At 35.5% G+C, this 13279-nt stretch overlaps 2 protein-coding genes and 1 long non-coding RNA gene across 4 annotated transcripts; 2 read left to right on the plus strand and 1 right to left on the minus strand.

Annotated features, from left to right (window-relative positions):
* The first annotated feature begins 1147 nt into the window (after positions 1–1147).
* LOC112734941 (probable CoA ligase CCL12) lies at positions 1148–8335 on the plus strand. 2 transcript variants are annotated; one of them, XM_025784478.3, is made up of 15 exons: positions 1148–3748; positions 3863–4252; positions 4366–4495; positions 4600–4859; positions 4945–5146; positions 5631–5671; positions 5867–5995; positions 6201–6274; positions 6362–6582; positions 6702–6796; positions 6881–7097; positions 7185–7310; positions 7558–7656; positions 7749–7955; positions 8065–8335. In XM_025784478.3, the coding sequence occupies exons 1-15, from the start codon at positions 3726–3728 to the stop codon at positions 8176–8178; spliced, it is 2328 nt and encodes a 775-aa protein (XP_025640263.2). In that variant the 5' UTR covers positions 1148–3725; the 3' UTR covers positions 8179–8335. The 2 variants fall into 2 exon arrangements, with proteins under 2 accessions (XP_025640263.2, XP_025640264.1); XM_025784479.3 differs by lacking the exon at positions 1148–3748 and having other exon boundaries at positions 3928–4252; positions 4340–4495.
* LOC112734942 (pentatricopeptide repeat-containing protein At5g44230-like) lies at positions 1881–3437 on the minus strand. The gene has a single exon (XM_025784481.3). It carries the CDS (start codon positions 3435–3437, stop codon positions 1881–1883), a length of 1557 nt encoding a protein of 518 aa, XP_025640266.2.
* Positions 8336–9547: 1212 nt separating the features above from the next.
* Positions 9548–12096, plus strand: LOC112735666 (uncharacterized). Its single transcript, XR_011879332.1, has 6 exons — positions 9548–9653; positions 10103–10236; positions 10424–11159; positions 11265–11347; positions 11438–11549; positions 11803–12096. It is a non-coding gene; the product is annotated as an uncharacterized lncRNA (long non-coding RNA).
* Positions 12097–13279: the final 1183 nt, after the last annotated feature.

Genomic DNA, 13279 nt, shown 5'->3' on the forward strand with positions numbered 1-13279 from the left:
TTAATCACGTTTAATGCTAGTTTATACTTTATATATGATTTGTTGAGTAGGTAAGGTATTAGCACATAGATTATTGTAATAATATAAGATGTTAAGTGCTAATAATAGTCTCATAAAGTTAAAAGATCCCCTAAACAACCCAGGCTTCTAGTTATATAAAATTACAAATGAAATTTAATTAATTAATCTAAATGATAGTTGTTACATCAATATTTATTAATATCACTGCCAAGTAGAGGGATGACATCTGTCATATTATAACAAAATTTCCATGCCAATCACAGCCAGTTAATGTGCAAAGCCACTAAAGTAATTATAAAGGAAGCTAATTAAAAGAACAAAATTTGTTGGATACTTTGGTCATTCTAGAAAAAGACAATTACCAACATATGTTAGCATATGACATAATTCATTAATTTGTTTCATTTCCTTAATTGGGAACAAACGCTAGAGTTTGTGTCGTGCATAAGACTATAATAATTGCATTATTGGTTTTGAATTATTGTTTTATTGGATTTTCATGGTTGGACAGAACAAGAATCAATTCATTAACCAATAAAGTGAAACCGAAATATATGATATTCTTATTCTTATATTCCAATAACTAAAATGTATTAGGTATCATAACTAGACCTAACTAACTATGATCACTTTGATATTACAAAAAGAAAAGAAATTAAACAGACAATATCACTTTGAGTCATAATTTGTTTTGGGATCTTATAAAGTTTCAGAAAGTATGCTTCAAGTAAACTAACCATTTTTATATAATGCGTCCACCTCATACTGCACATGCAATCAAGTTTCAATGCTGTAAGCTTTTTCAGAACAAAAGCATCAATGACGCAAGACTTTGATAAGGGAAATTAGGTTTTTGGACTAAAAAAAATCCTTATGTTAACGGACCAGATATTAATATTTTTCATAATAATATATTTTTATGCTTGAACAGCTAAACTCCAAATCAATTAACACAGTTTCGCTTTGTCTTTGCTTAAATATACTCTCCCAAGTTGTTATGCCCATTGTCATTGTTCTCCTTTCTTTTGGGGGAGGGAAATGGTTACTTTTCTTTTGAGGGAAGGCAAGGGGTACGTGCATGCATATGATATATGAAATTTGAGTTCATTCTTGAACAGCATTTTATGATTGTGATACAATTGTCATCAATTGAAAGTAACATATCTGAGGTTGAATCCTCTACCGGTTTCAATTCAGTATACATTGCAATAATTGGATAATAGATATTCACATTTTTCTGTCTAAAATTTTGAATAATAACTGAGTTAGGAATCACAAAATATTGGACTATTAGGTCTGTTTTCATAAGAACTTCCTATAACAGTAGGTAATGATTAAAGGAACCATCTTTGCAAGGTACTCTTTAGCAGCCTGCTATATCTGTTCCATAATTATGGAGATATAGTTCTTAATAGACCGGATCAAATTGAAGAACAAAAAGTATAATGGTTTCCTTTAGCTGGTTTCTTCAGTATCTCCTCCACATTCTATCTATTACTAGCACTGCTTTTATTTGTCAGTGTCATGAAGTTTCAGGATTCCAACAGAATCAAAGTTGGTCAATTTATCTCAATCCCCTATTACTCTGACCATGCATGTATGTGTATCCATAAAAACATAGTCGCTTGCCTTGCCTTGCCATCCATCTATTACTTTCCCCGGTGACAAATTGAGCAACCCTGCATTTGATCTAAGATTTCAAGTTTCCTTTTCTGAAAGTTGATATCTTGGCAACCACAAAGCAATTGTTTCTAAGCATATACTGCATCCAGAAAATAACAAATGGTGATTCCCACTTCAAAGCTTTTCGTTCCGTAAAAATATGTCAGTTTTTTGCCTGCACAATGACCTGGTGTCTATCACCAAAAGTTACTACAGGAGCAGGCTCCATTGAGGAAGTGATGGAATCTCATATTATCCCTCACAACAATTTTCCTTCCTGTAATTTTCGATGCACCACACATTACAATGTGACAATCCTCACATATCCTAAGGTTCTTCATGATCTTTATAGTGGAACCTGGATCAGTGCCTAGCAATCCATATGCCAAAGCTAGTTTTTCACTATGAGCCATAAGTAAACGCTTCTTTTCTTCATCACCAATATCATATGGCACTGAACTTAGGTTTGGCTGATATCCAATTCCCTTCAATCGCTCCATAAGATCATCTAAAGCCTTCTTGATCTCACCAATTTCAGGATGTGTCGCATCGTCAGCAAAGAACTCGTGAACCATACCATTCTTCGCTTCAACCCAGCTACAACCTGGATTTTTCCTCAAATTCTTCTCTTTGATCAATTTTCTTACCCTTGACACATCATCCCATCTTCCAGCAGATGCATATGTGTTAGAAAGCAATAGATAGTTCCCTATGTTATCAGGTTCAAGATCAAACAAATGGCTAGAAGCAACTTCAGCAACATCAGGGTTCTTGTGGATGTGTGATGCTCCAAGAAGTGCTCCCCATACACCTCCATTGGGCTCCATAGGCATTGTCTGAACGAGCTGAAGTGCTTTCTCCAGGTGTCCAGCACGGCCAAGAAGATCCGCCATGCAAGCGTAATGATCAGCAGTTGGAGCAACACCATAACATTTTTCCATGGTTTCAAAGACCCTCTGACCTTGCTCTACCATGCCTGCATGAGTGCAAGCTGTAAGAACTCCTAAAAAAGTAACATGGTTTGGTTTAGTCTCAGTCTTCAACATCTCATAAAACAATTCAATAGCTGCATGAGCACGGCCATGCATTGCAAACCCTGCAATCATGGAGCTGTAAGAAAACACATTCCTTTGCTTCATTCTTGCAAACACATTATGTGCCTCTTCCACATTACCACACTTTGAATACATGTCTATCAATGCTGATCCCACAAGAACACTCTTTGCTGGTTCAAACCTAGAATTCTCAGCAATGTCCCTTATCCAATTAGCATACTTGGATGCTCCCAATTGAGCACAAGCGGATATGGCACCAATCAAGGTAACCTCATCAGCCTCCATACCCTCGTTTTGCAACCGCTCGAAAAACTCCAAGGCTTTCTTTGGCATTGCATTCTGTGCATAACCAGTAACCATTGCAGTCCAAGCCACCATATCCTTCACATTCAATCCGTCAAACAGCTCCTGCGCCGATCCCATGTCACCAGTCTTCGCATACGCAACAATCAACTCGGTCCAAGAAACCACATCCCGTTCTGACATTTCATCAAACACCTTGCGTGCACAGTGCAAAGAACCGCATTTTACATACATATTGATCATTGTGTTGTTTACGTACAAATCAGACTCAAACCCACCAACTAACACCGTCTGGGCATGAAGCTGCGCCCCCAAGGTCGCGTCACGCGCGGCGCCACAAGCCGTGAACAGAGCAGAGAACATAAATGACACGGGACCAATGCCTTTCGTCCTCATGGAGGCGTAAAGGCGAAATGCCTCGGAAAGTGGTCCCTTCAGGGCATAGCCACGAACAAGAGCCGTCCATAGAAAGGGGTTGATAGGGTTTTGGACCTGTGAGAAGACGAGGCGAGGGTAAGATTCCACTGGAACGTGGAGCACCGTGAGGACGCGGATGAGTTTGGTAATGACGTAGGAACATTGGTGGAGGTCGTTGCGATAGATGTGAGCGTGGACTTCTTTGACTTTTTTGAGGTTGGTGCAGCCTTGAAGGACAGATACCAATTGCGACTCCAAAGCCTTTCGATGCAGTACCATATTTTTCTGGTGTGAGGGAAAAAAAGTTCAAATTTTTCTACTACATTTTGATTATTGAAATCTGCACTACCTTAATTATTACTGTTACTATATATTATATAATAAGCGCCACGTATTTTTGTTAGGTATTGTCCAGAACCACGTGTTCAAGTTGTTGACTTTAATCTAATCTTGATCTTGTTGACCTGCCATTGGCCACTTTTGGTAGCCATAGCTTGTTGGAACTTGGAAGAGAGTAGGAGAGAAATGGGAAAGGGGTTGAGGGAGTTGGGAGTGAAGGACTTCTTGGAGGCAGGGTTATCAGTGGCAGAAGCCATTGAATTTGATGGTGTTTTGAGGGAAATTGTGTCCCTTTGTGTTTGCTCTACAGATATCTGGCGCCAAATTGTGACTCGGAGAGTGCTGAAGCCATCTCACCCTCATTCATTCCACCAACTTGTTTATTACTCTCTCTATCAATCTTCTTCCAATGCTTCTCATCATGCTGATCCTCCTCTATATTGGTTCCCTTCTTTGTAAGTACTCTTAACTCCGCTTTCTCTTTCTCTTTTGTCTTATATCTTTTTTTTTTTTTTTGCAATAAGTCTTATATCTTGTTTTAGTGTTCATTGCAACATTTTGATTGTAGGGAACAGGCCAGAATTTCCAACTTGGGGCATGTCATGGAAACCTATGGTCCAAAGCTTTTTGGGTCTTCCTACAAAGACCCAATTACCAGTTATCCTCTCATGCACAAGTTTTCTGTCGACAATCCTCAGGCAAGCATTAACACCCTTCGTTTTTTTTTATCATTGTTATGATTTGAAGTTATCCTATTCCATCTCATAATGAAATCATGGATTGTTATTGTTGTGGGGGGTAGGAATACTGGTCCATTGTTCTCAAGGAACTCTCAGTTTCATTCATTGAAGCTCCAAGGTGCATTTTGGATACTTCTGATCCCTCAAAACATGGAGGAGCTTGGCTTCCCGGCTCTGTCTTGAATATTGCTGATTGCTGCTTGCAGCCGTGCGCACGCCCCTACAAATCGGATGACAGTTTAGCCATCGTTTGGAGAGATGAAGAATGTGATGATTCCATGGTTAATCGTATGACACTCAAACAACTCCGACAGCAAGTAATGTATGTTCTCCTTTTAGATTTTATAATTGAAGCAGTTTTCAATCTGTGATCTCCTTTTCAACACATTTTGCCTTATTAATTCAAGGTTGGTAGCAAGTGCAATAGATGCCACATTCTCAAAGGGAGATGCAATTGCAATTGACATGCAAATGACAGTTAATGCCGTTGTTATATATTTGGCCATTGTTCTAGCAGGATGTGCTGTGGTATCTATAGCAGATAGCTTTGCACCAAAAGAAATTTCTTCTCGGTTGCGTGTTTCTAAAGCAAAGGGAATTTTCACACAGGTAACTGTTTAAATCCGGTGCTGTGCATGACTTTAGTAGCATAACAACTGTTGATTGAAGTGAGGCTATTCGATATGTGGAAAGACGTCTTTGCTCTTTCTTCATTACCAATTTCTATATACAATCTTGATCAGTATATGTGAAGCAATGCTCAAGTTAAATACCTAAATAGTTTCAATGTTTCCGGAAATCTCATCTCTAGCAGCAGTCAAATTTATCAGTGTTACAGCTACTTTTGAACTTTTAATGGTGTTACTATCTATTTGATAAGTTTCCTGTAGGAGGTTAAAACTAGAAAAAGAAATGAGGGAGAGATATCTAGTTGTTTTAAGATAAATTTTAGTAGTTCCTTATGAATTTGAATACCAAGAGAGTTTGATGGCTCCCAACTTACACATAGTAGAAGATTCATATGTTTAGTCATTTCATAATATAGCCAATTTCATATCCCAAATATTGTATTTCACTCAGCTTTAATTTTCAGGATTTCATATTAAGAGGTGGCAAGAAATTCCATTTGTACAGGTAAAACTTTTGTTAACTTTATACTTACAATTGACTTTTTGCCTTGGCACTGTTTTGATATAATTGGCATGTTTAGTGTAATTAAAGCCATCCGAATTACTTAAGTCGAACCTTTTCTTCTCTAGAGTGATTTATATAGGTGAGTTTCAGCACATAAACCACTGGAAACCTCATTTTCCATATTTCTTCTTGCAGTCGAGTCACTGAAGCGGCTTCATGTAAAGTTATCGTGGTCCCTGTGACTGGCGAAGAACTAGGTGTACAGTTAAGAGAACAAGACATGTCATGGAAGGCTTTCCTTTCTACTGTCAGTCAAAACGGCAGGTACTGTGTGGCATTGTGTCTCTTCCCCTCATATTAACATATTAATCTAATAAATGGTAACTTTTGTGTTGTTAAACCATATTTTAATCTAGTAAAAGTAGGGTAAAGTTTGCTAACTTAATGATCACTGATAATCATTCTTTTCTTGTATTTTGTGTAACTTATCATCCAAGTTATCCAACTCTTTGCTCTTGGCTCTTGGCAGATCAGGCGGCTACTCTCCGATATATCAATCAGTTGATTCTGTCACTAACATACTATTTTCGTCAGGAACCACAGGTAAAGATTATCCTTCAACTGTGTCAGGTTGTGACTATCATTCTAATGCTTTTCTTGTTATATACTCATATGTTTTGATTCCATCAGGAGATCCAAAAGCTATTCCTTGGACTCAACTTGCACCAATAAGAAGTGCTGCCGATGGATGGGCTGCAATTGATATTCAACCTGGAGATGTCTATTGTTGGCCTACAAATTTAGGATGGGTGATCGGACCAACCGTGTTATACCATTGTTTTCTAAATGGTGCAGCTCTTGCTCTTTACCATGGATCGCCTCAAGGCAGCGATTTTGGAAAATTTGTCCAGGTGATTCTTCCAAATCAGTTGTTCCATTACTCGTATCATTGTACAATGGTAACGATTATTTTGATCTCCTGAAAAGCTGGGAGTGCATACAAAGAACTTATAGAACTATGATTTTTCAGGATGCAGGTGTTACCATACTGGGAACTGTGCCGAGCTTAGTTAAAGCTTGGAAGAGTACACAATGCATGGAGGGTTTGGATTGGACAAAGATAAAGTAACATCTCTCACGAGTTTAAATAATCAAGTGAGTAGCTAAACCACTAATGGAAAATAGACTGAACTAGTTAAATATGTGTAGGGCATTTTGTTCCAGTGGAGAAACTTCAAATGTTGATGATGATCTATGGTTGTCTTCAAAAGCTTACTACAGTCCAATTGTTGAATTGTGTGGAGGAACAGAACTTGCCTCTAGTTACATTGCGGGAAGCCCACTTCAGCCTCAAGCCTTTGGTGCTTTTAGCACAGCATCAATGACAACTGGTTTTGTCATTCTTGATGAAAATGGAGTTGCTTATGTAAGTACATTTTCTGGATTATAAATATTCCATTGTCATTGAAAATAGGTTTTCTAATGTGTTTGATCTCTTTGAACTATATGACAGCCAGAGGGTGTTCCCTGTGTTGGTGAGGTGGGCTTGTTCCCTTTATCTCTTGGTGCTTCTGATAGATTGCTTAATGCTGATCATGATATGGTTTACTTTAAGGGAATGCCAACTTATAAAGGACAGGTATCTACTTCAATTGCTGCATTTAGTCCCAACGAATGATTTTCGCATGTAGATGCAGCTAGAGAGATGAGATTGTTTTGATTCTATACCATATATGGATGGTTAGATGATCTGTTATCAAATGTTAATAACTTCATAAGCTATCAATGTGCCAAAGTACTATTAATCATTTTCTGATTGCCCTTCTTTGTAAATTAGAGCATAATAATTAAATATTTAATCATAATTATTATTTCTGTATTAACAGGTACTTAGGAGACATGGGGATATAATAAAGAGAACTGTTGGAGGCTATATTATTGTACAAGGGAGGGCAGATGACACCATGAATCTTGGTGGAATAAAGGTATTAATTAGTATTATCATTGCTTTTGCTATTATGAGACTGGCTATTATTGGTGCTTAGGATTTTTCTGTTTCTGTAACTCTGATTTGCAGACAAGTTCTATAGAAATCGAGCGTGTCTGTGATAGGGCCGACGAATGCATTTCGGAGACGGCAGCAGTCAGTGTTGCTCCTCCAAGTGGTGGTCCTGAACAGCTGGCCATATTTGTTGTTTTAAAGAAAGGATACGTTTCCAATGCAGAAACTCTAAAGCTGAGATTTTCCAAAGCAATTCAAAGCAACCTTAATCCTTTGTTTAAGGTATGATCATTAAACAGTTGAGATTGATACCAATAGCACTTTATTATTTGGTGAAGGGACACAAAATTGATTCAACATTCAAAACTTTTCTCATTGCATCACACTACAGGTAAGCCATGTTAAAGTTGTGGGGGAGTTTCCACGAACAGCTTCGAACAAAATACTGAGGAGAGTTCTGAGAGATCAAATGAAGCAAGAGTTATCAGTTAAGAGCAGACTTTAGCGACAGACCATAATAAACAATATTGGAGGAGCATGTCTATAATAATGTTCAAGGAATACAATGTAATACCATAAAAAATGTTTTGCAAAAGGTTATGGGAACATAAAAGTACAAATCTGATGTTGAAGAAATGATATATCGTATGATTTGAAGTCAATGGCACAGGCACAACATTCAAAGGATTGACATCTTTTTGCCTTCTTCAATCTTCATGTCCCGGTTACATGAAGTAGCGGGAGTTTAATTTTTTTTTTTTTACCGAATACTCGCCGCAACCTCTTAATTGAGTATGGGGAGACTATGCTATTTGAGCTATTGCTTCTTGGCGCGGGAGTTTAATTTAGTTGATTTCATTTCTTTTTTAAAATAGAATAAGGTAAGTAGAAAATTTGCCTTAAATTAATTTACCAATAAACTATCTAAGAGTCTGTTTGGATGAATTTTTATAATAAGATTTTTTTTTTAATTGATTCTTTTAAAAAGATCTTTTTAAAAAAGAAAAAAAAACTTATGGTTAGACATTTCATGTAAAAAATATTTTTATCTAATAATTATATTTAGGTATAACAATATAAAAATATTTTTTGTTTAGTCATAATGTTAAAAAAGGAAAAGTCTAGGAGGCCAGCAACTTTTCTAAATTCTGGCAAGGAAAAGTGAGTCATTGGATGAAATCTCACACCATTAAAATCATCATTGATGGCTACAAATACCAAAAGTTGCTGGCCTAGCACTCCTCGTTAAAAAAATATAAATTGTAGCTTCTAGAAAAAGATTTTTTTTTCTTTAATATTTTTACTTTTACTACTAAAATTTTGCCAAACACACTAATAAATAAATAAAAAAATATTTTTCTAATAACTTAATGACATCTAAACAAGTTCTAAACCGCCTCTAATATTTGAAAATGTTAAACTTCCCTTTTGATAATAACAAAAATATCCTTAAAACATTATAAACGATAAAAATAATCTTAAAATATTTTAAAATGTTATAAAAATAACATAAAAATATTTTTTTATAGGTAACAAACAATTTTTATATTTGTTAAATGGTGTATGCATTCGATTCAAAATTTTGTATGAATATTTAAATAATTATTTAAAAAATATAAAAAATACAACAAAATTCAATTTCTAAATTTTTTCTTTACTTTTTAAAATTATTCTTGTTCATTAATTAAAAAAAATCACAAAACAATTTAATAAGCGTAAAATCATCATATTTTAAGGATAAAATCATTATTCTAATTATAGTTGCAAAAAGTTATATTAAAATTTAATTTTTAAAATATTTATTGAAAATATATTAGATATTTTATAATATTTTGATCGTAAATATAAGTGAAAATATTTTAAAAAATGAGTTCGGTTTTATTTGTTAACGACTTTACCCTCAATTCAGCTTTCATCAAGTTAATTAAACAGAAATAAAACTTTATCTTCAAAATGGATACAAAAAAAACGAGGAAAAGCGTGAGTATCATTTGGTGATCCATCTACTCTAATACTTAGCACCTTCATTTGAATAAATTTCATTCCTACAAGATTCAGAAACAGTGAAGAAAAAACCATGCATTACTAAGTTTTGGTATGCATGATTTTCTGCTAATCGATTAGAGCACACTAGGTGTTTGATGAAATGCTTTATAGAAGATTCCCACACTGTCTTTTCAAAATTTCAATTAATCATTACATCTTTTAAACTACATGTTCTCTTGCATGCACTGCCCGCCGGTCCGGGATGAGTTCTTCTGTTTGGTACTGATGTTTGTTTAATTCTGTTTTACTTGGTGAAAAGTTCTTGGAATTTTGTGATGTTAATAAGTTATTTTCTCTGTGTGGTCATGCATTAAACGCAGCTAAAGCCTTTGTTTTATGAACTATAATAGTGATACCCTTCTCCTTTTCTTCTTTGACACCAGGTCCAGGCTAAGCAGAAGCAGGCAGACAGAAGCTTAAAATATGTGTTATTATTGACAACCTTGTGTCCTGTTTGATTGGTTGCTTCACAACGAAGTAATCAAAATGCTATATCTCCAAACTACTGTCCTTCCCAGTAAATCCCAGATGCCCTTCTCCTTTTTGTAGCACAAAAATGGATGATTGTTTGCGTTCATTCTCATCAGTTAATGTTCAGAATTCTAGTTTAGAATCTACTCATGCCATTATTCATTTGGGATTCTTGTTTCATTCCCCTGTATCTACCCATTGCACTCTGAAGTAGTTTTCTTGCTATGCTTCAGGAGAATCTCCTTCAAATACTGAATATGATTCTGAACCTAAACCTGGCTCTAACAAAAGAGTTAGGCCTAAGGCAAGAACGCAGTCTTCAAAAGATGTGGCATCTGGCAATGGTGAAATAGGTTCTGCTGATGCCTTCCCTACAACAATTCCAAGGAAGCCAAGGCATGCAGGGGCGGAGCTAGAAATTTTTTTGGGAGGGGCGAACATGAAAACTATAAATTAAGAAGAGTGAAAAAATGAAAATTAAAAGGAAACTAAACTAAAAAATTAAAGGTTTGGGAGGGGCCATTGCCCCCCTTCCCACAAACGTGGCTCCGCCACTGAAGGCATGGTCGTAGAAGCGAAGCGATGGCAGTGGAAGATTACATACATGGTTCGTTTGAACGCACATTTGAAATAATTCGGCAGCAAAAATAAGATGTTTTGGAGGATCAGGAAAACATAATGAAGGATAGCGTCCATGGCAATTATGAATCTGGAAGCAGTGATGATGATGATGATGATGATGATGATGATAATGATGATGATGATGATGATGGTGAAGAGGAGTTGAAGCAGGACAATGAAGAAGAGAAAGATGATGAAGATGACAATGACAGGGTAAAGAATATGGTGATTGAGGAAGAAAGTGAAAACTGATGATTACTGGGTGCAGGAGATCAACTGTTTGGAGTGGGAGAATTTTGCTTTCCATTCCAGCCCATTAATTATCCTTGTATTTAAAGGTTATAACAGGTAAACTCCCCTATTCTAAATAATATAGTATGTTTTCATTCACTAATAATAATAAAAAAGGCATAAAAACCAGCCTTTGGTGTTTGAAATTGTTATTCCACATAGCAAGTGATAACTGGAAACTTTTGAAAGAGCTGGAGGAAGCAATCAAAGTATATTGGAACGCCAAAGATCGGTTACCTCCTCGGGTATAAATCTTTTTTCTTATAGCTAAGCCTCAAACTTGCTAGAAGCCTTAAACTGCAATTCATATAATGCCTTGAATTTTCTGTTTATAGGCTGTTAAGATTGACATTAACATCAAGAGAGACTTGGCATATGCCCTGAAATTTAAAGGATGTCCTCAAATTTTGTTTTTGCGGGGACACGGAGTAGTGTACAGGAAGAAAGGTGAGATTGCTGCTCTTTCTAGTCGCATTTTAAACAGAGAAGTATTGTACATTCATTTTACCTAGTACATTGAGCAGATATATACCTCATTTCATGTATGATGCATGAAGAGATACAAATAACATATCTCTCTGAATATACTAGGCCACATACTCACATAGTATTTGTTTGGTTAGCTTCGTTCCAAGACAGCATTCTCGTTGTTTTAGTTTTTCTTTTTCACAATGAAACACTGCTTCTGATGCCATTGCAGAAGTGAGAAGTGCCGATGAGCTAGTTCAGATGATGCCATTTTTCTATTACAATGCAAAGAAAGCCTGCCTGGATTGACAACAAGGCTTTGCCACGTTTTCGTTTTTAATGAAATTTCAGAAATGTCATGTAGCCCTTATCAACTAGAATATTGTCTTTGTTGTGATGCGTACAACCAAATATGCCGCAACATTTGTTTCACTGTGATCTTGTATTAAGGAAAAGTAAATAACTAAGGTGAGTTTGTGTATATATTTTCCAACCGATCAAAATTAGAACTCTTTTTCCATAACAATTTTGTGTAGTCAAATTTGCATTGTGTTATATATAGTAGATGTTTTCAAAATATTGAACACACTAGTTTGCATTGACCATTTCACTTTCTAAAAAAAGGAGTTTCTCACTACATCGTTTTCTTTTTTTATAGGGTTTACTGTTACTCCCATAATACGCTAGTACCCCTTTTTTCATGTCATAATCATATGCATAAATTGGGAAATTATATGAAATATCTAATTTCTAAGAATGGTTCTTTTTCTCAAAAAAAGTCAGAAGAAAATTGCCTCTTATTTTCTGAATAAAAAGATTTCTTTTTCAAAGAATAAAATACCCCATTGGTCACAGAATATTCTGTGGTCTTATTTATTAGCCATAGTCATTATCATTTATATTCCATATATAGCGCTCTCCTTTGCAGGAAGCAAATATTATTTTCCTTATACGCTAATTTAGAGAGCAACACCATATACTTTTTAATAACCTTTTTCTCACCATTCATTATTTATATAGATTTAGATAACAAAGTAAAAGAAAGTATTGAATATCTTAATATTTGATATTTTGTCTTCAACAATTAAATGAAAAAGGACATTATGATTGTTATTCATTAGATCTAGATCATTGGTGTTGCAGTGCTTTGCAAGTTGTAACACCTATCTAGATCCATATTTGGTGCTGCTGTCTCTGAATAACTGAATATGAATTATGAAACAATTTCCTTGATATAAACAGCTTTCGAAAGCGATAGCTTTCTGTTGTCTTCGTAAATGCATGATAATATTTAAAAGCATGCTTTATATTATGATAGTATTTTCTACAAAATATGGTTACAAATGACGTATCTTCTGCCATATAGCTACTGCTGTCTTGTTTTTATCAACCACCGAAATTTTGCAAAATAACGGAGGCATGAAAGAGACATTTTTGATGTAATAATCACCTTAAGAGCGACGAATAAAAATGGAGAGTTTGGTAATTTAAATATTATTATTTCTTTATTATATGGGGACAGTGTTTTGCTTCGGTAGGTCATATAACATTCACAGCATGCACGAGGGCAACTACTTCTACAAGTTGCATGCATCTCACATGGATTCATAGCCACAGATCCTCGTGTGGAGCACCAACATGGAATTCAATTCACCTAACCTAATTTTGTGAAACTCTAAATTACCCTTCATGCTTTTACACTTATGAAG

Source organism: Arachis hypogaea, chromosome 20 (assembly GCF_003086295.3).
Source record: "Arachis hypogaea cultivar Tifrunner chromosome 20, arahy.Tifrunner.gnm2.J5K5, whole genome shotgun sequence".
Taxonomy (NCBI): Eukaryota; Viridiplantae; Streptophyta; class Magnoliopsida; order Fabales; family Fabaceae; genus Arachis; species Arachis hypogaea.

Bases quoted from the DNA above. Each gene is read 5' to 3' on its own strand.
- LOC112734942 (XM_025784481.3), bottom strand. From the start codon at position 3,437: ATGAGGACGAAAGGCATTGGTCCCGTGTCATTTATGTTCTCTGCTCTG.
- LOC112734941 (XM_025784478.3), top strand. From the start codon at position 3,726: ATGCAGTACCATATTTTTCTGGT. The intron at 4,496-4,599 runs GCAAGCATTAAC...TGTGGGGGGTAG, and splicing joins TTTCTGTCGACAATCCTCAG to GAATACTGGTCCATTGTTCT. The intron at 5,672-5,866 runs GTAAAACTTTTG...TTCTTCTTGCAG, and splicing joins AAGAAATTCCATTTGTACAG to TCGAGTCACTGAAGCGGCTT.